This window comes from Ruditapes philippinarum, unplaced genomic scaffold (genome assembly GCF_026571515.1).
Source record: "Ruditapes philippinarum isolate M1 unplaced genomic scaffold, ASM2657151v2 ctg3843_1_1_1_1, whole genome shotgun sequence".
NCBI classification, from domain to species: Eukaryota; Metazoa; Mollusca; class Bivalvia; order Venerida; family Veneridae; genus Ruditapes; species Ruditapes philippinarum.
Window position 1 is genome coordinate 12,523 of NW_026866699.1, and position 21,425 is coordinate 33,947.

Below are 21,425 nucleotides of genomic sequence, written 5' to 3' on the forward strand. Positions count from 1 at the left end.
TTCTGTTGTAACACAGTTTAAATTCACCACTTTAAAAACTCCTGACTGCTGGTGGGTGGTACATCTTTTATCCTTCCGCCAACAAATGAGTTCCTGGAGAATACACAAAAAAACAACTTTTAAACTCATCATTATAACACTCAAAAACTACACAAATGCAATAAATACACTTTAATTATGACTTAATTTGGGCCACTTCAAAATTTTAAAGAACTACTTTCGATCTAGACTTCGACGGGTTCGGTCTAATTCTGTACCGGTTGACTAATTTGAGACCGGTTCCGGGAGAATAGTTTGTCATTCGTACGGAACGGTACGGTAAAATTCAACAAGGGGCACAACTCTGATTAAGAAAATTTATCCAAAATGGCCGACGATAACTCACCCACATATTCCCCTGACCATTTTCCAAGTTCTCCAGAAGAGGACTCTGTAGAGGTCGCCAAAAAGATGGGGAAAGTAATGAATTTTAATTGTTTCCTCAAAGATCGAAACGGCTTGTTGTGATTCAGTGCAGATAAAACAGAAATTTGCACTATGTGAAAATATTTTGTCCCTGTCCCCGATATCGGTCCTCCTCCTAGTTCTGGCTTCCAAAACTTTATAAGCCACTTTTTAACATTTTTGTTTTTCATCAGATGCGGCATTAAAGTTTTGGATTAGACCCGTTACGAAACCTAACCAGAATAACCTAAGTTGATTTATTCTTGTTTTTCACTTGCAAATACACTTGACCCGATCAATTCTTGTGCATTTTACGGTAAAACAAGTATTTAAATATCGTTCTATACCAATTCAAGTAATAAAATATTAATACCGTCATTAAAATTGCCTTTTTAACTGTAAAATATCAATTTTCGCCGACTACAGTCGGCCATGACATTCAAGTGCCACGCGAGACCTTGTATGACGTCATTCGCGGGAACAGATTTGAATAGAGTTGTGTACTATATTTAGAACATTTTGTTGACATGATTTCGATATTTTTATTCAAGATAATGTTTTTATTTATTTTCATTAATTTTTTAGTAGAGCTCTACTTAAATATGATTTTATTGAAGATAAAAGTCAGTAAATCACGCTTTTCAATATCTTAAAAAAAAGTAATTTATAAAAATATTGGAGGCACATGGGTTTATAAAGGTCAATCTCGTAATCACGTGGTCAAACATTTTGGCAATATGGCGGCCCAAGTGCCGAAATTTTTACCTGTCGGAAACTATTAGGTAGTTTATGTTCGTAATAAGATTTTTATTTGTCCATCCTTGGCTTATCAACAGATTATACATAGTTTTATCAAGGTATGCTTCACTTTACTTCATGGAATGTTCGATGAATAAATACGAGCGTGTCAGATTCCTGGCACGATTATTGGTGGACTTTCCCTACGGGGTTATCTTCAGCGTTCACGTCATGTCATATATATAAACGGGTACGCTGAAGACCTTAAGCTATCCTCCTCCCTGTCCTGGCCTGTAGTGAGGTACGATTAGATAATTTATTAGACTTATGCTCGTTGCAAAACCGTACAAAATATGATTTTAAAGAGTGATTATGTACCCTCTGAAAGTAAATGTTTCAATTCAAGATTCAAATCAAAATTTATCTTTTGTTTATATAATTTTCTAGACTTCCTGAAAAACGTCTACGTCCCTGTGGGGTTTGACATTAATACGCAATATAGATGAATCTGTAGAAAAACGTCAGCACAGCAGACAAAGCTAACATATTTTGCACAGATGATTTTTAAGCTAAAATCGGTCCGACTGCCTGACAGTTTTTTCAGGGACGAGGGCAATTAATGTTCATTATTATATTGACGAATTCCTCAGTTGATGCTAGCGAGATTACTCTTCCTTGAACATTGGGTTATGTAAAAATTATTTTCATAGGCCGACATCATGAATTTAGCCGAAAGCACACAGTATTACATCATGGCGTGCTTGAAGTATTAAAAAGGCGCAGTGCCTGAAATAAAAGAAAATTAACACGGTCAGAAAGAAGTGAAAAGGAACAAAAAAGGGGGTGTGAAAAACCAGTTTAATTTAAAGAAAAATGAAAGAAAGGGCAAGAATGGCTTATTTTATGACAATGTAAAAAACGAAATGTGCTGTTCCTCCTGTATACTTAAGAAAGTTACATGTAGTGAAAGCCAGGCCTGCCTGACTTTACAAACGTTCTCAAACTGAGATAAATCTCCACTTAAGATTGTCTCAATATTGACTGAGATTTTTACTCACCTGAGAAAAATCTCAAGTTGGCTTTCACTAAACTTTTTCTCAACATCATAAAGATTTTCCTCCTTAAACAGTTAAATAGTAATAAATAAGTGATAGAAATATCACATAATAACACAGTGTACTTCATTAGGTGTAATTCCCAAGAGCAAAATCTGTACTGGAATTTTTTTATTTTTTTTTTGAAAAGGTCAATAGTGATATGCAGGCTTTCTACTGGTCCCTACTTTTCCTACTTTTCCCTACTTTTTTCTTTTGATCCCTACTTTGCCCTACTTTTTTCTGAAATAGCCCTATTATCCCTACTTTTTCATTTTGAAATGAAATGAAAAAAAAGAAGATATTTAAAATGGTATTTCAGTTGTATTTTCAGTTGCAATTGATGAGTAGTTAAGGTGTGTTAGTGTCTCCTTGTGATGTCCATCCTTGAAAGACTTATGGTCAGAGCTGCATTACTGGTACTGGTACTGCAGTATATACTGGAGCAATTTTGCAAGTACTGGTACTGATACTGAATTACTCTTACAAAATTGTGCTACTACTCAGGTACTGGTACTTGCATTACTGTCTTAAAAAAGTGGTACTGCTACTGCATTACTACTCAGTATTTTTGGTTTTGATAAAAATGTCATTATTTTTATCATAAAGTAAGCGTAAATTCATGTAATTTTTTATTTTTGTGAAAAAGTAAGTTATCAAATCTTCATAAATATTTGCTGCAATATTTTTCTTCAAATGCATAGTATTCATCATAAAAAAGCAGCAAAAGACTTAAAGTAAAATTAAAATTGAGATAAACAGAGTCAATATCTCTTTACTGGTAAATATCCTTATTGCAATCCTTTATTACTTTGTATTTCTAAAAAAAAAAAAACACTAAATTAATTACTGCTATTCTAAATATTCATATTTCAAGTGATATTGTTAGCACCATAAAAAGTTATTTACTTGGTATAGATTGAACAGAGGTGTGGAGGTGTAAAAGGCAACAAAAAGACTGGTGGGTTTAAAATGTAAGATTATTTGCATTGTGATTACAGTTTACTGGTTACAAAAAACAATAACATATGACATGAATATATGATGATTATTGTTTGTAAAAAGTATGTTTGTTCATTTAAGTTTGTAAAATGTATGTCAACTTTAAAGTAAATGATTTTATTTATTTGTGGAATAATGTTTGCAATTATTTTGAATGACACTGTGTATTTTATTCAAACTTTGATGAATATATAAAAGTATTAGTACTGGTACTTAATTACTTCCCCCAAAAAGTACTGGTACTGCAGTACTAAGCTAAAATCTAGTACTGGTACCGGTAATGGTTCTGCATAACTTGTCAAGTACTTGTACTGGTACTTAAGTACTACACCCTTAGTACTGATGGAGCTTGCTGCCATGGTGTCTTGGCAAAACATTCAGCAACAATTCTGCCTATGAGGTGCATGTCTTTCAAGCATGGACTGAACTGAAGATACACACAGCCTGATGTGGTCTTGGTGATGGTATGTTTTGCTAATTCTTAACTAAAACAGTAAGGAATTCCTACTTTATCCCTAGTTTTTAACATCAGAAATCCCTACTTTGCCCTACTTTTTGGTAAAAAAATGCCCTACTTTTTCCCTAGTTTTTTTGGTAGAGGCAGTAGAAAGCCTGTGATATGCTTTTATTTAGAAAGATATTATTCAACTCACCTTGACAACATAATGCTACTTTATCATACAAATCCTGAATTTTCATTTTTTGCAGACAAACATGTTACAGTGGATGGAGATAAGAGTGTCAGAACCTGAGAAAAGAACAACAACAGCCATGAAGATGACAGACACATATATGGTGTATCTAGTAGAGACAAGGTAGCTTCATTCTCTGTAATAAGGAATCTGGCTAGTAATGTTGCATACATTTTTGCTGACCTCTGAAAATACATAGAAGTGGCAGAGTGGTTATGGCCACTGTTGTGTGTCCAAATACCTACAGGACTTGGTATTCTTTCATGCGATGAAGCTATCCTGCTAGCTTACACAATGTCGGTAGTTCAACTCAGGGGCTTGTTCTGGCTTGAAATAGTTCACAGAAGAGCACCTGAGGTCATCCTCTACTAGTAAAAGTGTAAAATCGCCATATGACCTATACCAACTGTGTTGGTGCGATGTGAAATCGAACAAAAAAAAATCAACAAAAAAAACAAGCTGATTATAAAGTGATTTTTAGCTCGACTTTTCTATGAAAAGGGGAGCTATCCTACTCGCCCCGGCGTCGGCGTCGGCGTTAGCGTTGGCGTCACACCTTGGTTAAGTTTTTCGTACCACCCCACTTTATTTCAGAAGTATTACAAGTATGGCTTTGAAACTTACCATACTTGTTCACCATCATAACCTCCATCTACAGACAAGAGTACATAACTCTGTCAAGGTTTTTGACAGAATTATGGCCCTTTTTTGACTTAGAAAGTGTATTGAGCTTGGTTAAGTTTTTTGTACCACCTCACTTTATTTCAAAACCATTGGAGGTATTGCTTTGAAACTGACCATACTTGTTTACCATCACGACCTTCATCAACAGACAAGAGGACATAACTCTGTCAAGGTTTTTGACAGAATTATGCCCCTTTTTGACTTAGAAAATACATTGAATATGGGTAAAATCCACTTATTGCCTTAACCCTTTGAGATATTGCTTTGAAACTTTTAATGCTATTTCACATCATTACCCCCATCTGTACGCAAGAGAAGGTAACTCTGTCAAGGATTTGTTTTAAAAATTAAGGCCTTTTATCGACTTAGAATCTTGGTTAAGTTTTTAGTACCAGTCCACTTTTTGACTGAACTGTTTGAGATATTAATTTGAAAGTTGGAATACTTGTTTACCATCATGGTCCCAAAACATGGGCAGGAGAAGGTAATTCTGTTAAGGATTTTATTTGAATTATGGCCCTTTTTGACTTAGAAACTCAGTTAAGATTTTCATTCTTGTCCACTTGTTGACTTAACCATTTGAGATATTACTTTGGAAGTTGGAGTTCTTATGTGCCATCATGAGACCTATCTGTAAGCAAGAGAAGATAACTCTGTGAAAATGTTTCTTGATTTGTACTTAGAAATTCCTAGTTAAAGTCTTGTGTGCCCTTAACTGTCAAAGTTTTGTTTTATAGGCAAGCACTAAAAAAGTCGAGCGCGCTGTCCTTCTGACAGCTCTTGTTCTGTTCCTTATGACACAAATGAGAAGTATTTTCACAAGACGGAGAGAAAAAATTTAAAATTAATTAATGTTCTAAAATGTAATGTAATGGTGAATTGATGTAAAATTAAATATTGAATATTGTTGATATCGTGATATTCATGGCATGATATTTAATGACTGTCATACTTTAAGTTCTAGCAGCACAGATTACAATATATATGAGTAAATGTATGACTTAAAAAAGTTGAAAGCCAAAAATTATGAATAGCAGCAACTGTAAGTATTTGAGTTGTTTAATCAGTTCCTTGTTTCAATATTCAGGATTATGGACAACAGTGTAAAATGTAAAGGTGATGGTACAACTTCTTTATGGAGACGATATAGTGAATTTGAAATACTCAGAAATTACCTTGATATAATGCACCCAGCATTAGTTATTCCACCCTTACCAGAGAAAAAAGTAAGTGCCATTTAAGTTTTATCCTTTTTCTGGTTTTCATAGAGATTACAAGATCTAAATGGTAATGCAAAGTTTTAAGCCATTTGAAATTCTGTAGAAGATGGAAATTCATGACGTTCACAGTTATGTGTTTGATCTTAATCCTCATTATGCTAAATTTGTATAAGGATCTTGTGCTACTTTGAAAATAGATAAGGCTATTGTTAATGTGAAATATTTAAGCAACAATATAGAAATGCTGGGAAAGGGGAACGAAAACAAGAAATAAAATAGTTTCTTATAATGCTTAGGTTAAAAGTGGTGGCATAAGCAAGTCTTTATAGCTGCTGGCATTCGAAGGGTGGATTGGAAATTTAACATAGATCTGTACCATAAGTTGGTTGCCTTAAGCTTAAACTTGCAGAATATTTGTAATGGATTTTTCTTGCTTTAAAGTTGGAACAGTCCATTCAAAGTTGAAGGGATATCAATATCAAAATACAAGAAATTAACCAAGCAAAAGTATCGAGGAAGGTAAGACTTCACAGAAGCACAGACTGGCCTTGCTATATACTAGTGACAAAGGCTGATAACTTTCGGTTCCTGCAGCCTGCATCAGTCAGAATGCCAAGTACAGTTTACTTTATTCTATAACTGTTGACAATATTGATAGAGTTGCAGTTACTGTAGACAGGAAAACATTTTGAATTTACTTTGACGGAAATGCTATTTGTTTGTAGGCTACATACACATGGCAGAATATGGCTACAGACAAATTTGAACCAGAATTTATTGAGCGTAGAAGAGCAGCACTTGAAGTAAGCATGTTATATATTTCTTAAAAACAAATTTGCATGCTGTTTGTAAGAGAATATTTCTATTTTGAGACAGTATCACACCAGTGGTTGCCAAGTGTTGCAGTGTCTGCTTTGTATGCAAGAGAGGTTGTTGGTTTGATCCTCTGAAGTGCCATATTTACAATTATATTGATGTTATATATGATAAGTAAGGTCATAAAGGTTATTTCAAGTGAGTGTTATTTAAGAAATAACATCGGCCTGAGAGGTGTGTATTGGCTATTTAACACCGGTTTGGAGTTTTGATGCACAGGAATTGACCACAAAGGCCGTAGGCCTGAGTGGTTAAATTTGTCGCATCAAAACAACAAAACCGGTGTTAAATAGCCAATATACACCTCTCAGGCCGATGTTATTTCGATTCTAACACGATAAAATAAGGAAAATCACTTATGTTATTTTTCAAGCGGAAATAACTTCCGGTGCCGATTTTCGTATAATGCTGTTCGATTTTCGCACCCTACTATTGCGAAGATATAGAAATTATTCAACAAAAGAAATAATAAGAAAAAAACGTTATTTTATCAAGTTTTCAAAAATAAAAACATATGTGGTATTGTGTTTACATCAGTGCCCCATTTATCATTCTTGTATGTATGAAATAACGTCAGCTTGTTTATTAATGAGTTGTTTACTTAGGATGATGTCATTACGCTGCTTACGGATTGGCGCCGTTTTATCAAAATATTTATTAACTGATATGGATCTAATATGTGGCGTTAGTGTATGTGAGATATTATTTCGGTATTGTACGAAAAGAAAACATAATACGAACTGAAAATATAAATAAAAATGTTTTTTATTGTTGCTTTAAAATGCTTTGTAAACTATACAATTGAGGGTGAAAACATAACAGCGCATAAACAAGTAGTCCCTAACCGGTGTTTATTGGCAGTTTAACACCCGTTTTTTTTTTTATCTTCTTTGTCTATAGTGGCAAAATCACGTGAGTGTTAGAATTGTTAGTGTTGTGCCAATAATAGTAAATAACCAAAAAAGGCATGAAAGGAACCCTACAACATTCACCTCTAATGATAGATTTTTAGCTCGACTTTTCTATGAAAAGGGGAGCTATCCTACTCGCCCCGGCGTCGGCGTCGGCGTTGGCGTCACACCTTGGTTAAGTTTTTCGTACCACCCCACTTTATTTCAGAAGTATTACAAGTATGGCTTTGAAACTTACCATACTTGTTCACCATCATAACCTCCATCTACAGACAAGAGTACATAACTCTGTCAAGGTTTTTGACAGAATTATGGCCCTTTTTTAGCTCGACTTTTCTATGAAAAGGGGAGCTATCCTACTCGCCCCGGCGTCGGCGTCGGCGTTAGCGTCGGCGTCGGCGTTGGCGTCACACCTTGGTTAAGTTTTTCGTACCACCCCACTTTATTTCAGAAGTATTACAAGTATGGCTTTGAAACTTACCATACTTGTTCACCATCATAACCTCCATCTACAGACAAGAGTACATAACTCTGTCAAGGTTTTTGACAGAATTATGGCCCTTTTTTGACTTAGAAAGTGTATTGAGCTTGGTTAAGTTTTTTGTACCACCTCACTTTTATTTCAAAACCATTGGAGGTATTGCTTTGAAACTGACCATACTTGTTTACCATCACGACCTTCATCAACAGACAAGAGGACATAACTCTGTCAAGGTTTTTGACAGAATTATGCCCTTTTTGACTTAGAAAATACATTGAATATGGGTAAAATCCACTTATTGCCTTAACCCTTTGAGATATTGCTTTGAAACTTTTAATGCTATTTCACATCATTACCCCCATCTGTACGCAAGAGAAGGTAACTCTGTCAAGGATTTGTTTTAAAAATTAAGGCCTTTTATCGACTTAGAATCTTGGTTAAGTTTTTAGTACCAGTCCACTTTTTGACTGAACTGTTTGAGATATTAATTTGAAAGTTGGAATACTTGTTTACCATCATGGTCCCAAAAACATGGGCAGGAGAAGGTAATTCTGTTAAGGATTTTTATTTGAATTATGGCCCTTTTTGACTTAGAAACTCAGTTAAGATTTTCATTCTTGTCCACTTGTTGACTTAACCATTTGAGATATTACTTTGGAAGTTGGAGTTCTTATGTGCCATCATGAGACCTATCTGTAAGCAAGAGAAGATAACTCTGTGAAAAATGTTTCTTGATTTGTACTTAGAAATTCCTAGTTAAAGTCTTGTGTGCCCTTAACTGTCAAAGTTTTGTTTTATAGGCAAGCACTAAAAAAGTCGAGCGCGCTGTCCTTCTGACAGCTCTTGTTGACTTAGAAAGTGTATTGAGCTTGGTTAAGTTTTTTTGTACCACCTCACTTTATTTCAAAACCATTGGAGGTATTGCTTTGAAACTGACCATACTTGTTTACCATCACGACCTTCATCAACAGACAAGAGGACATAACTCTGTCAAGGTTTTTGACAGAATTATGCCCCTTTTTGACTTAGAAAATACATTGAATATGGGTAAAATCCACTTATTGCCTTAACCCTTTGAGATATTGCTTTGAAACTTTTAATGCTATTTCACATCATTACCCCCATCTGTACGCAAGAGAAGGTAACTCTGTCAAGGATTTGTTTTAAAAATTAAGGCCTTTTATCGACTTAGAATCTTGGTTAAGTTTTTAGTACCAGTCCACTTTTTGACTGAACTGTTTGAGATATTAATTTGAAAGTTGGAATACTTGTTTACAATCATGATTCCCAAACATGTCCAGGAGAAGGTAATTCTGTCAAAGATTTTATTTGAATTATGGCCCTTAACTGTCAATGTTTTGTATTATAGGCAAGCACTAAAAAACTTAAAAAATCTAAAAAAATTCATTCCTATCCACTTGTTCACTTTACCATAAATTATGTCATATAAACATTGCTGTAATATTCAAGGGTATCAAACAACTAGTTTTTTTTTCTTTCTTACCAGCCCTCTTTTGACTTAAACATTTCAAACTTTGCTGCAGTGTTCAAGGGTATCACACAATTCAGTAAAATAATTCTTCACTAAATATCTTAATGCTCATGGCCATTGTTCACTTTAAAAATACAGAGATTCTTGTATTGCCTTTTACTGAAAAAACTTTTTTTATTGGCAAGCAATAAAAAAGTCGAGCGCGCTGTCTTACGGACAGCTCTTGTTCTGTATCTTGTTATATTTGGGAATTTAAATGGCAATATTCTGTATATAATGCTGTCTAGATAAATTTGTTTAAATAAATTTTATAATCAATACTCATTCAATAGTATTTTTAGCTCGACTTTTCTATGAAAAGGGGAGCTATCCTACTCGCCCCGGCGTCGGCGTTGGCGTCACACCTTGGTTAAGTTTTTCGTACCACCCCACTTTATTTCAGAAGTATTACAAGTATGGCTTTGAAACTTACCATACTTGTTCACCATCATAACCTCCATCTACAGACAAGAGTACATAACTCTGTCAAGGTTTTTTGACAGAATTATGGCCCTTTTTTGACTTAGAAAGTGTATTAAGCTTGGTTAAGTTTTTTGTACCACCTCACTTTATTTCAAAACCATTGGAGGTATTGCTTTGAAACTGACCATACTTGTTTACCATCACGACCTTCATCAACAGACAAGAGGACATAACTCTGTCAAGGTTTTTAACAGAATTATGCCCCTTTTTGACTTAGAAAATACATTGAATATGGGTAAAAATCCACTTATTGCCTTAACCCTTTGAGATATTGCTTTGAAACTTTTAATGCTATTTCACATCATTACCCCATCTGTACGCAAGAGAAGGTAACTCTGTCAAGGATTTGTTTTAAAAATTAAGGCCTTTTATCGACTTAGAATCTTGGTTAAGTTTTTTAGTACCAGTCCACTTTTTGACTGAACTGTTTTGAGATATTAATTTGAAAGTTGGAATACTTGTTTACAATCATGATTCCAAACATGTCCAGGAGAAGGTAATTCTGTCAAAGATTTTATTTGAATTATGGCCCTTAACTGTCAATGTTTTGTATTATAGGCAAGCACTAAAAAACTTAAAAAATCTAAAAAAATTCATTCCTATCCACTTGTTCACTTTACCATAAATTATGTCATATAAACATTGCTGTAATATTCAAGGGTATCAAACAACTAGTTCACTTTAAAAATACAGAGATTCTTGTATTGCCTTTTACTGCAAAAACTTTTTTTATTGGCAAGCAATAAAAAAGTCGAGCAGGATCGTCCGCTGTACTTTACGGACAGCTACTTGTTTTTGATTCTAGGGACCGATGTATACTCTCTCACTTAGTCTTACTCCGTTTTAAGGCACACTAAATATTCACCACTATGATAGATTTTCTTCCAGACTATTTTTGTTGATGAATGTTGCAGGCCCCACCCTATTCTGTGTTTGGATAAAATCTTTATTGGTTTTCTTCAAAAGGTATGAAATATTATAATATGTCATTCAGTAGATTCTCATATAACCTCAAAATATTTAATATAACCTCAGAGAATTTAATATAACCTAAGAAAATTTGTTACTACTTTCTTATCTTTTACTTTAATGTAAGCTTGCACTCATATCTTAATATGAGCTTTTTAAGGAATGACTGCATATTAGACTATTTGTTATCGAATTTTCGCTCCAATGATATTTCGCTGATTTGACTTCGATGTTGTTAGGTAATGAGACATCTTCAAGAGCGAAACATTTGGTATATGCACTTGATTAAAATTAATTATACAGTAGGACAACACTATTAATTTGTTTAATGGCTACAGGCTTATTGATCTCCATAGTTAACATTTAAGACGAGGCAATTGGAACCATGAGAACTTCGTTTCAGCCATGGAATGGAATGAGTACAGGCAGTTCAATGTCTGTCAACTCGCTTAATGTAGATTGTATTGTTCACGAGGAAATGCGAAGGCGGATGGAAAGATTTCCTTGTATAGGCAACAGATGTTTTCAGAGTAAGGTCAGAGTTTTGGTGGTACCCAATATCTGGTGACAATATATGCATAACTCATTTGTTTCAACATCTAGCACCTATTTTAGTAATATTGTAACTCGCTGACATGTGTAGTAAAGGCTATATATTCTGCATTGTCTGTGAATTTGGTAAATTTAAGTTGTGTTTAAACTCTGTCGATTTAAATGAATAATTTTTATGAGGAAAAGCAAAGTTGTGATAGCATGAAGCTAGCAGAATTTAACTCATCTGCAGCAACGCTTATCAAAAAAATAGCTACAGGCAGGAATATTTGTGTACCGCGACTTTTAATTTCTGTTTGTGTTACGGCAATGACGATTGTAATAGAATTGGCACTAGACCATTTTTTGTTACAAATATTCTCAAGGAATTTGACCATGATGAGGAATTTGAAAAACAACATAAGTTTATTTGTTGTTTAAATATTCATAGAAAGTAATGTCCGCTGAGATTTAGCTCTTGTATACACTGTTTTAACTACTGTTTGTGAAAGATAAAAGGTTTTTGGTTAAGGAATACCATTGTATTCTATAAGTGGTGCTTTGATGATTTTAATGTTTTGACTATTATTGTGAAACAATCGGGCTTAACAAGTGTTTAAGCCATTGTGGGAAAGTCAACTATTCAGGCAAGACGACTAATAATTTATATGCATTGATAAATGATGCTGTTAGAGCTGTTCTAACAGAGTAGATCTGCTTTTTCTTTTTGTTTTCGTTAATTAAACGGCAACAGATGGAAAGCCTGCTCGAAATGGAAATGAATTTTTTCTGCGCTTTCCCTAAAAAGGGGAGAAGCATATGTTTTTAAAGATGAAGTGTTTGTAATAATTTGAGGTTTCATAGAACATCGCATAAATGTGCTTATCACTAGAAGTGCAAAAAGCGCTGAATGTGAAAATAATTTGTAATCAAAAAGGAGCAAAATTTATGACTGCCATACAAAAATATGCACTTAATTATTATACTAATTGCCAAAAAAGCAAGAGAAGCAAAAGGTGGCTCAACTAAATAGCAAATGAGTAAGGTTTGGGCATCAAAAATAAAAACCTTTTGAAAAAAAAAAACAACATTATTTAGGCTTACCCTGTGATGGGTGTATTATGAATTGAGTCAATAATAGTAATTGATACATTCTATATTTAAACAAAAGAATAAGGGGTAAATTCTGTTACAACATGTTAGATGGTACTAGGCTTATTTGCTTATTCTACTGTTTCTTCCTTATTTTCATTCTCCATTCTTAGGCTGTGTATGTAAGCATATTTTTATTGATCACTCTGTTTTTGTTTTCCAGGCAGAATCTAGATTGAAAGCTATCAGCGCATCATTTCGTCTCAAGAAACCAGATAAGTATGTGTTTACATGTTTAAAAAAGTTCCTTGTCTCATGCTTATTAACTGCAAAAGAGTTTTGTTAGCTGATATTCTGAAACGATTTTTTCAGCTTCAACCTGCTGAAATAAGTGATGAGGCTTTGCCATCAGCATAAGGCCAGGCCAGCCTGCCACAATTGTGCAATCTGACTACAGTCTATACTTGTTGGGCATTTCTTTTTTTTAGCTCACACCTGAGCTAGCTCAGGGTGAGCTTTTTAGGATCGTTGAATGTCCGTTCGTCTGTCGTCCGTCCCACACTTTGTTCGTGAACACTCTAGCGGTCACCTTTTTGCCTCAATCATCATCAAACTTTGTCAGGATGCTTATCTAGTTGATAGCTCGGATGAGTCTGAACATGGGTCATCATTTCGGATTATAAAAACTTAGGTCACAGGAGCTAAAAATAGAAACCTTGTTAACACTCTAGCGGTCACATTTTTGCCTCAATCATCATTAATCTTGGTCAGGATACTTGTCTAAGTGATACCTCGGATGAGTTTCGAACATTGGTCATCTCCAATGAAAAACTAGGTCACCAGAGCTAAAAATAAAAAACCTTGTTAACACTCTTGTGGACACATTTTTGCCTCAATCATCATCAAACTTGGTCAGGATGCTTATCTAGTTGATAGCTCATATGAGTTTGAACATGGGGTCATCTTGGATGAAAAACTAGGTCACCAGAGCTAAAAAATAGAAAAACCTTGTTAACACTCTAGTGGTTCACATTTTTTACCTCAATCATTATCAAACTAGGTCAGGATGCTTTTCTAGGTGATAGCTTGGATGAGTTTGAACATGGGTCGTCTCGGATTAAAAACTAGGTCACAGGACCTTTAAATAGAAAAACCTTGTTAACACTTTAGCGGTCACATTTTTGCCTCAATCATCATAAAACTTTGTCAGGATGCTTGTCTAGGTGATAGCTCGGATGAGTTCGAACATGGGTCATCTCGGATTAAAAACTAGGTCACCAGAGCTAAAAATAGAAAAACCTTGTTTGCACTCTAGCGGTCACATTTTTGCCTCAATCATCATAAAACTTTGTCAGGATGCTTGTCTAGGTGATAGCTCAGATGAGTTCGAACATGGGTCATCTCGGATGAAAAGCTAGGTCACAGGAGCTAAAAGTAGAAAAATCTTGTTAACACTCTAGTGGCTACTGTTTTGATCCAAATATCCTGTAAATTGGTCTGAAAGTTTGTTTTGATGATTTCTAGGTCAAGTTCGAATATGGGTCACCTGGGTAAAAACTAGGTCACACTGCTCAAATATGGATAATTCTTGTTAACACTCTAGTGTTCACATATTTGACTCATCTGTCATGAAAACTTGGTCAGAATGCTTGTTCGGATGAGTTTGATGGGTCAGGTGAGTGATCTAGGACCATCATGGCATTCTGTTTCATTTTGATATCAAAATCTCATAAAGTTTGAATGGACTGGTCCAAATTTTACTTGTTTACAGGAAATTACATAAATTACAGGTATTTCAATATCAAAATGTTATGATAATTACGTTGATTTTCTTTTACTGAAAAGCAGGATGGCATGGCTGTATTATCAGGGGGACAGAGTTAATAATCTCAACTCAAGATTTGTTTTAGGTAAACTTGTGCAGGCCTCCATAGTTTTTGATAACCATGGCATTTATATTTTTACTTTTAAAACTGTGTAACCTTAACTGGCTAGAGTGTTAAATTGATACATTGACTTTGTTGTTGGTGCATATTTCACTCATTCATTATTAATAATGTCACTAATTTCAGACGATTTGAAGAAGTAAAGAATTACAGTGGAGAACTACAGAGTAACATAGCCAATCTTCTTAAAGTTCGAGCTGTAAGTCTATTTTTTCTCAGTACTTTTTTAAGTGTCAAGTCGTAGTGGTCCTGCACTGTTTTTTTCCCTAGCATTAAACCAAAGCTACATAGTTGTATTTAAGAAATAATATATCCCAAACTGTGATTTTATCGCTCAATAACATCACTGTTTGGAGTTCGGATGTGAGGAATTATATCACGAGGGCCTAGCCCGAGTGATATAATGATGCGCATCCGATCAACAAACAGTGCTGTTATCTTGTGATAAAATCACCGACTTGGATATATTATTTTGATTCTAACACGACATCAACACATAAATGCTGCCGTATCTGATATTAACCTAAATTGCGCCTGATTTGTTTACATACTTATTTTCAGCGTGTCACATTTTAGTGGTTACGTCATGTGTATAATGATTACGTCACATGTCTAAATATAGAACGTCAAACTGTGATATTATTGCATAATAACACACACTTTCGGTTCTTCTATGTTCAATGGGGAAAAATGCGGGTCGTGTTAGAATAAACTATATTGTATACTAACATTCATGACATGAAACATGTAGACTTATTGTGGTCTCTGAAAAAGGGTCTGTTTAAGATTTTCTAAATTTGAAACATGTCTTTGATTTTCCCCAAGTGTCTTGAGATGTCTTGTATGCAATATTAAAATTGGATTTTTTTTCCACCTCATAATAAAATGCTTATATCAACAAATTTCTAATCATGGTTAGTCAAGAGTATATCAAGAATAGATTTAAAAAAATGTGTGTATTATAGAGGATGGCTGATCATCAGTATGGTATACATAAACTACATGCAAACTATCATCGAGTATTCAATGAATGGAGCGGAATAGAGAAAGATATGTCAGAACCTCTACAGAGTGCTGGGCATTATATGAATGTGTAAGTATTGCAGGGCAGTATATAAATGTACAAGTATTTCAGGGGATTGTATAAATATATAAGTATTGCCAGGCATTGTATTATTTTGTAAGCATTGCAGGACATTATACGAATCTATAGCTGCAATGTACTATAAAAATAAGAATTGCATGGCATTTTATAAATATGTATTGCAGGGCATTATATGAATGTGCCTTTTTTGCATGGAATTATATAAATATGAAGTATTTCGTGTTATTAAATACATGTGCAAGTATTGCAGGGCATTATATAAATGTGCAAGTATTGCATGGCATCATATGAATAAACAAGTATTGCAAGGAATGATATGAATGTGAAAGTATTGCAGGGTATTATAGGAATGTGTAAATATTGCAGGGAATGATAAGAATGTGCAAGTATTTCAAGACATTATAGGATTAAGAGGTTAATACACGGCAGGAGAGGGCCGGAAGGTGATAATCGGCCCGCAAAATGAATAATGGACCCGAGGGCTTTAGCCCGAGGGCCATTATTCATTCAGGGCCGATTATCACCTTCCGGCCCTACTCTGACGTGTATTAATGTCTTTAATACACTTGGTAGATCTAATAGTAGCATTTTTTTTAAAAAAAAAAAAAAAACAACAAAATACTGTGAAGTTCTTTCGTTGAAAATCTTGTCTACAGTACTCTTCTACTGTTCTGTACAGAGATGTTTAGAGTCTACTGTTTGTGTGTTCAAAGCAGTAGAATCTAGAAGCAAGTTTTATTTTCATTTTTTTTTTTCGTAATGAATTTGTCGTATTATTTCTTCAAATTTCAATAGTAACAAAAATGTGTTTGTACTAAATACGCTTAAGCTCTCATAATTAAAATAAAGCGATTCGTGCTGACAACCTACTTTCACTTTTACAGTTAACTGTTTGATGACGTAAAATATGACGTCATTGTTTCAGTTTATGAACGTGCACATGTTCTGCGGGCTGATAACTAGTTCTCGGCCCCGGGCCGCAAACTCATAATAGGTCACGTGACACTCATAATCAGTTGAAATCATAGGCAATTTTGTTACTATATATAGTAACAAGTGTATTAATGTGTAAGTATTGCAGGGCTTTATATGAATTTGCAAGTATTCATGGGCATTATATGACTGTGTAAGTGCATGTATGCTATAATTGTATTATTTTATTTCCTCATACCAAGGCCATAGTACTTGTTTCCTCAAAGCAGTCTAAAGTTAGATATGAGCTAATAATGAGGGTTTTAATTTTTTTTCACAGTGATTCACAGTCTATTGATGCTATATTAGAGGAGGAAGAACAATATGCAGATCAGTTGAAGGAGTATATGGCATTTGGTGAATCTCTCAGGTTAGTTTACTTTATTCTTTGATCATCTCCTTTGGTAGCATTATTTGTTTGTTATGCTTATGTTATAATTGGTTGATACACTTGTTACTATATACAGTAACATAATTCCCCTGATTTCAATTGTTTGTGAATGTCACATGACTGATTACGAGTTTGCCGCCTGGGGTATACTGCAGATTGAATTGATATTATCAGGCTTAGTATTATAGCCTTACCATGCTAAATTTCTTAATTGGACTTGTCCATCTTTCAGTCTTCAGTTCTTCACTCTAACAAAAACATGTATTCTTCCCATGAAAGGAAGAAACTACAAATTAGAGGTACACATCTATGCATGTTGAAATGTTAAAAGACCTTTCATTATGTTCTGAACTGGGAATATACTCTGCTTTACAACAGTCCATACCCTTTGTATTGGAGAATTTTAGCATGGTGACCCTTTGGAAAGTAAAAGAAATAATCAGAACCTATTTAAACACGTGAATGGTTCTGTTAATAAAAAAAAAAGCCATGCAATTTAAGCCTAAAAGTTGAGTTTTGAGAATTTTCACAGTTTGGGGAATTGTCTTTAAATTGGGGATTTTATGCGAAATTTATTATTGAGATCCATAATAAAGCTGTTTATTTCTATTAATGAACAGGTCAGTATGTAGGAAGTATGAATGTATGCAGTATGACCATGAAAGAGCCGAGGATAGTCTTGCTAGTAAATCCAGTCAAAAAGAAATGCTGGTATGTCAAGTGTTCATATTTGAGCCGTGTCACGACAAAACCAACATAATGGGTTTGCGACCAGCATGGATCCAGACCAGCCTGCGCATCCGCGCAGTCTGATCAGGATCCATGCTGTTCGCTATCAGTTTCTCTATTTGTAATTGTGTTTGTCAGCGAACATAATGGATCCTGATCAGACTGCGCAGATGCGCAGGCTGGTCTGGATTCATGCTGGGGGCAAACCCATTATGTTGGTTTTGTCATGACACGGCTCATTTGTTTTCTAGAGATTGTGCATGCCAGTATATGCATTATTTCTGTGACAAGCATGCATTAAACAAAAAAAGTAGAACCAAAGACATTTTGTATGAATCCCACTCGTGACAGAATTAAATGTCAAGGCACCAACTCTTTCTTAACCACCAAGCACAACCCCCTGCTTAAGGTTATGTTTAATAATCAAGAAGGGATAAAATTATGGTTAATGTTCTGAACAAATTCTATATAAGTAAGCGCCATATTTGTTTTTCAAAGAATTCTGCTTTTAGTTATTTACAATTCCTAAACAACAAAAATTCATCTTTCGAAACAATCTGTGCCAAGTTAATTTCCTTATAATTTCCTTTGATATGCATTACATATATGTTAACTTGTTTTAGAACAATAACTTTTTTTTTGTATTTCACATACTGATTATTGACATCAGGTTACATTTTAAGTTTTAAGAAAAAAGCGTCAAGAGGAGACATAAATGAGCCGTGTCATGACAAAACCAACATAATGGGTTTGCGACCAGCATGGATCCAGACCAGCCTGCGCATCCGCGCAGTCTGATCAGGATCCATGCTGTTCGCTTACAACTCTATAACAATTAGAGAAACTGATAGCGAACAGCATGGATCCTGATCAGACTGCGTGGATGCGCAGGCTGGTCTGGTTCCATGTTGGTCGCAAACCCATTATGTTGGTTTTGTCATGACACGGCTCAAATAATGTTAAAATTTGTTTTGATAATTTGATTATTGTTGTATGTAAGGCTCAGGGGAAGACTGCAGGAGGATTTAGCCTAAGTGGAATGAAGAAAGCTCTGTTTGGTAACGACACACAGGAGCAACGGGAACTAAAGTTGAAACATTTAGATGAACAAATCAAACTTACAGAACAAGAACTGGCGCAAATTAATGAAGAAACACAGTAAGTTGTTCATCTTGTCATGAAAGAATTTTCTATTTTATCTATTCTACTGTCAGTGTTTTTTATCACTTTTGGGGGAAGAGGGTCGGTGCCCTTTGGAAGAGGGGGGGGGGGGATGCAAGAGGAGGGGGGATTTTATTTGTTTATTTATTTCGTTTATATTGTTTTCTTTCCGGTGGAAAAAGGGAGCAGCTGTTGCAACACAAAGTTTAAAATATGTTGCTTTCTCTTAATATAATGGAGCTAAAATATCAACGTGTCGCATGTTAAACTTGTTGGGATGCCAGGAGTAGCTCCCCTTACCTACCCGTGAACGATTTGTAAACAACCTTGCTTAACAGTAAGTCTTACAGGCATAAAATAAAACAAATTTCGGCAGTTAGTTGCAAAAAAAAAAATATGAATATTCATTGCATGCAGATTCGGGCTTCTGTATAGGGGGAAATTTCAGCTTTGAGGGGGAAAAAACATACTATTTTGAGGAGGGAATGGGGCCAAATTTCGCCAAATATTGTGGTGAAAAAAACACTGACTTTATATGAATTGTTTGTGGTACAATCAGTCAGAGTTGTCTATCAAACTCCAAGATTAGTAGGTCATTTTGTAAAGGTGGCTCTATAGTTTTCTTGCATAAAAGAATAATTCCTTGGGTAATTCGAAACTACAGTAGTGAGAGGCTAGTGCTTTGAAGTTATTGAACTTAACTACTCAATCACAGATGCCCCTGAAACTACTAGTTTTAATACTTTTATTATATATATTACTTATTTATATAACACTTGACATATTTTAAAAAATGCTTAAGAATGTAAATATACCACTGGTACAGCAAATGATGCGGGGTATAGTTGTCATGTGGACACATTTCTAGTTACATACATCCTTTATATATTGACTGATATGCATTACAATATATTGACAAATGTTCAGGATTTGGAAGTATCCTCAGCCTTTAGCAATATGCAGGTTTTCCTCTGAACTTAATAGTATGATGTAATCAACTTTCAGAAAATTTGTAGAAGCTGCCTTGCGAGATATTGACAGATTTAAAAGACAGAAAACAAAAGACCTGAAGGAGATTTTTACAAATTACGCCATCATGCAGATCAAACAGTGTAAAAAGGTAAGAAAGATTTATCACATACCTGTGCCGCTTTTGTGATTCTGTAAAAATGGTATGGCACGGATGTGCTGATATTTTGATGTGACGTCACTTGCATTATACATACATGTAGTGTAAAGACAATTACAGTTTAAGCAGGCCAATAGAAGAATGATTGTTTAACAGCAAAAATGGTTTTTCCTTGGGTATGCGATAAATAGAATATTGCATTTGAATAGGTTCAATACTTAATTTATTGAAATCGTTGAATGATATATTATTATGCTAGCCAGAGGCTTGCACAATATAATTTTTATTCAACTCCTTCTATAAATTCAGTATTGAAACAACACTCATTCATTTATTACATGACATGAATAAAGACTGAAGATTACTCTTAAATAATGTTATTACCATAGATTTAATGAATACGATACGGCAGCAATGCAATCCTGGTTACTTACAAGATCTTGAGGCATTTATAAAATGTTATGACAAACATTTGTTTTGCACAATGGTAGAGGATTGGAAGGTCCATGTCAAAGATAGCGCTGATTACTTATGCATGTCAAAAGCTATATAGAGCTTATGTTATACTGTTATATATTTTTTGAGTCTAAATAAATATTGGCTTTACTTGATTTGACTTTGGGGATTCTCTTAAGCTGGTTATATTGACTTACCCTTTGACTTTGGGGATTCTCTTAAGCTGGTTATATTGACTTACCCAAGTGCATACTTTGAAACTTTTTTCTTTTTAAGGTGCAAACACTCACATGTTATTTGTTGTATAGAATTGTATTTCATATATAAACTTTATGTTTTTTTCAGGGCATTGCAATCTGGACAAGTGCTAAAGATTGTTTTACTAAAATGTAAGAAATAATTAATATGAGTGAGAAATTACAGCAGACTTAAGGGATGTTATGGATGGTAACAGTTTAAAGGCAGTTTTGTTTTGTACACCATGTGTATACATAATTACGTGTTGTGTGCATACACAACTCAGTTACATAGAATTTGATTTGCAGTGTTTACAGAAGTGTACACGTGACATGTATGCATATATACGTGTTGTGTGCATACACAACTCAGTTACATAGAATTTGATTTGCAGTGTTTACAGAAGTGTACACGTGACATGTATGCATATATATGTAGTTGTATTGTTCGACATTCATGATATATCAACATTCATGACATTGACATTCATGATATTGACATTCATGATATTGACATAGACAGTCGGGACGGATTTAGCTGTGTAGCACAGT

General features: G+C 34.5%; 1 protein-coding gene across 1 annotated transcript; it reads left to right on the top strand.

The window, feature by feature from the left end:
* Positions 1–324: 324 nt before the first annotated feature.
* Positions 325–21,098, top strand: LOC132733394 (sorting nexin-4-like). Its single transcript, XM_060720046.1, has 13 exons — positions 325–459; positions 3,987–4,093; positions 5,742–5,880; positions 6,600–6,677; positions 11,529–11,655; positions 12,922–13,027; positions 14,821–14,893; positions 15,660–15,787; positions 17,052–17,141; positions 17,783–17,873; positions 18,892–19,049; positions 20,058–20,172; positions 20,983–21,098. Exons 1-13 carry the CDS (start codon positions 367–369, stop codon positions 21,028–21,030), a joined length of 1,353 nt encoding a protein of 450 aa, XP_060576029.1. The 5' UTR covers positions 325–366; the 3' UTR covers positions 21,031–21,098.
* The last annotated feature ends 327 nt before the right edge of the window (positions 21,099–21,425 follow it).

What these genes read in the sequence shown, in the direction of transcription:
- LOC132733394 (XM_060720046.1), top strand. Translation starts at nt 367, where the DNA reads ATGGCCGACGATAACTCACCCACATATTCCCCTGACCATTTTCCAAGT. An exon ending in GTAGAAGAGCAGCACTTGAA is followed by an intron (nt 6,678 to 11,528) that starts GTAAGCATGTTA and finishes ACTTCGTTTCAG; the next exon opens with CCATGGAATGGAATGAGTAC. An exon ending in CAAATTAATGAAGAAACACA is followed by an intron (nt 19,050 to 20,057) that starts GTAAGTTGTTCA and finishes ATCAACTTTCAG; the next exon opens with AAAATTTGTAGAAGCTGCCT.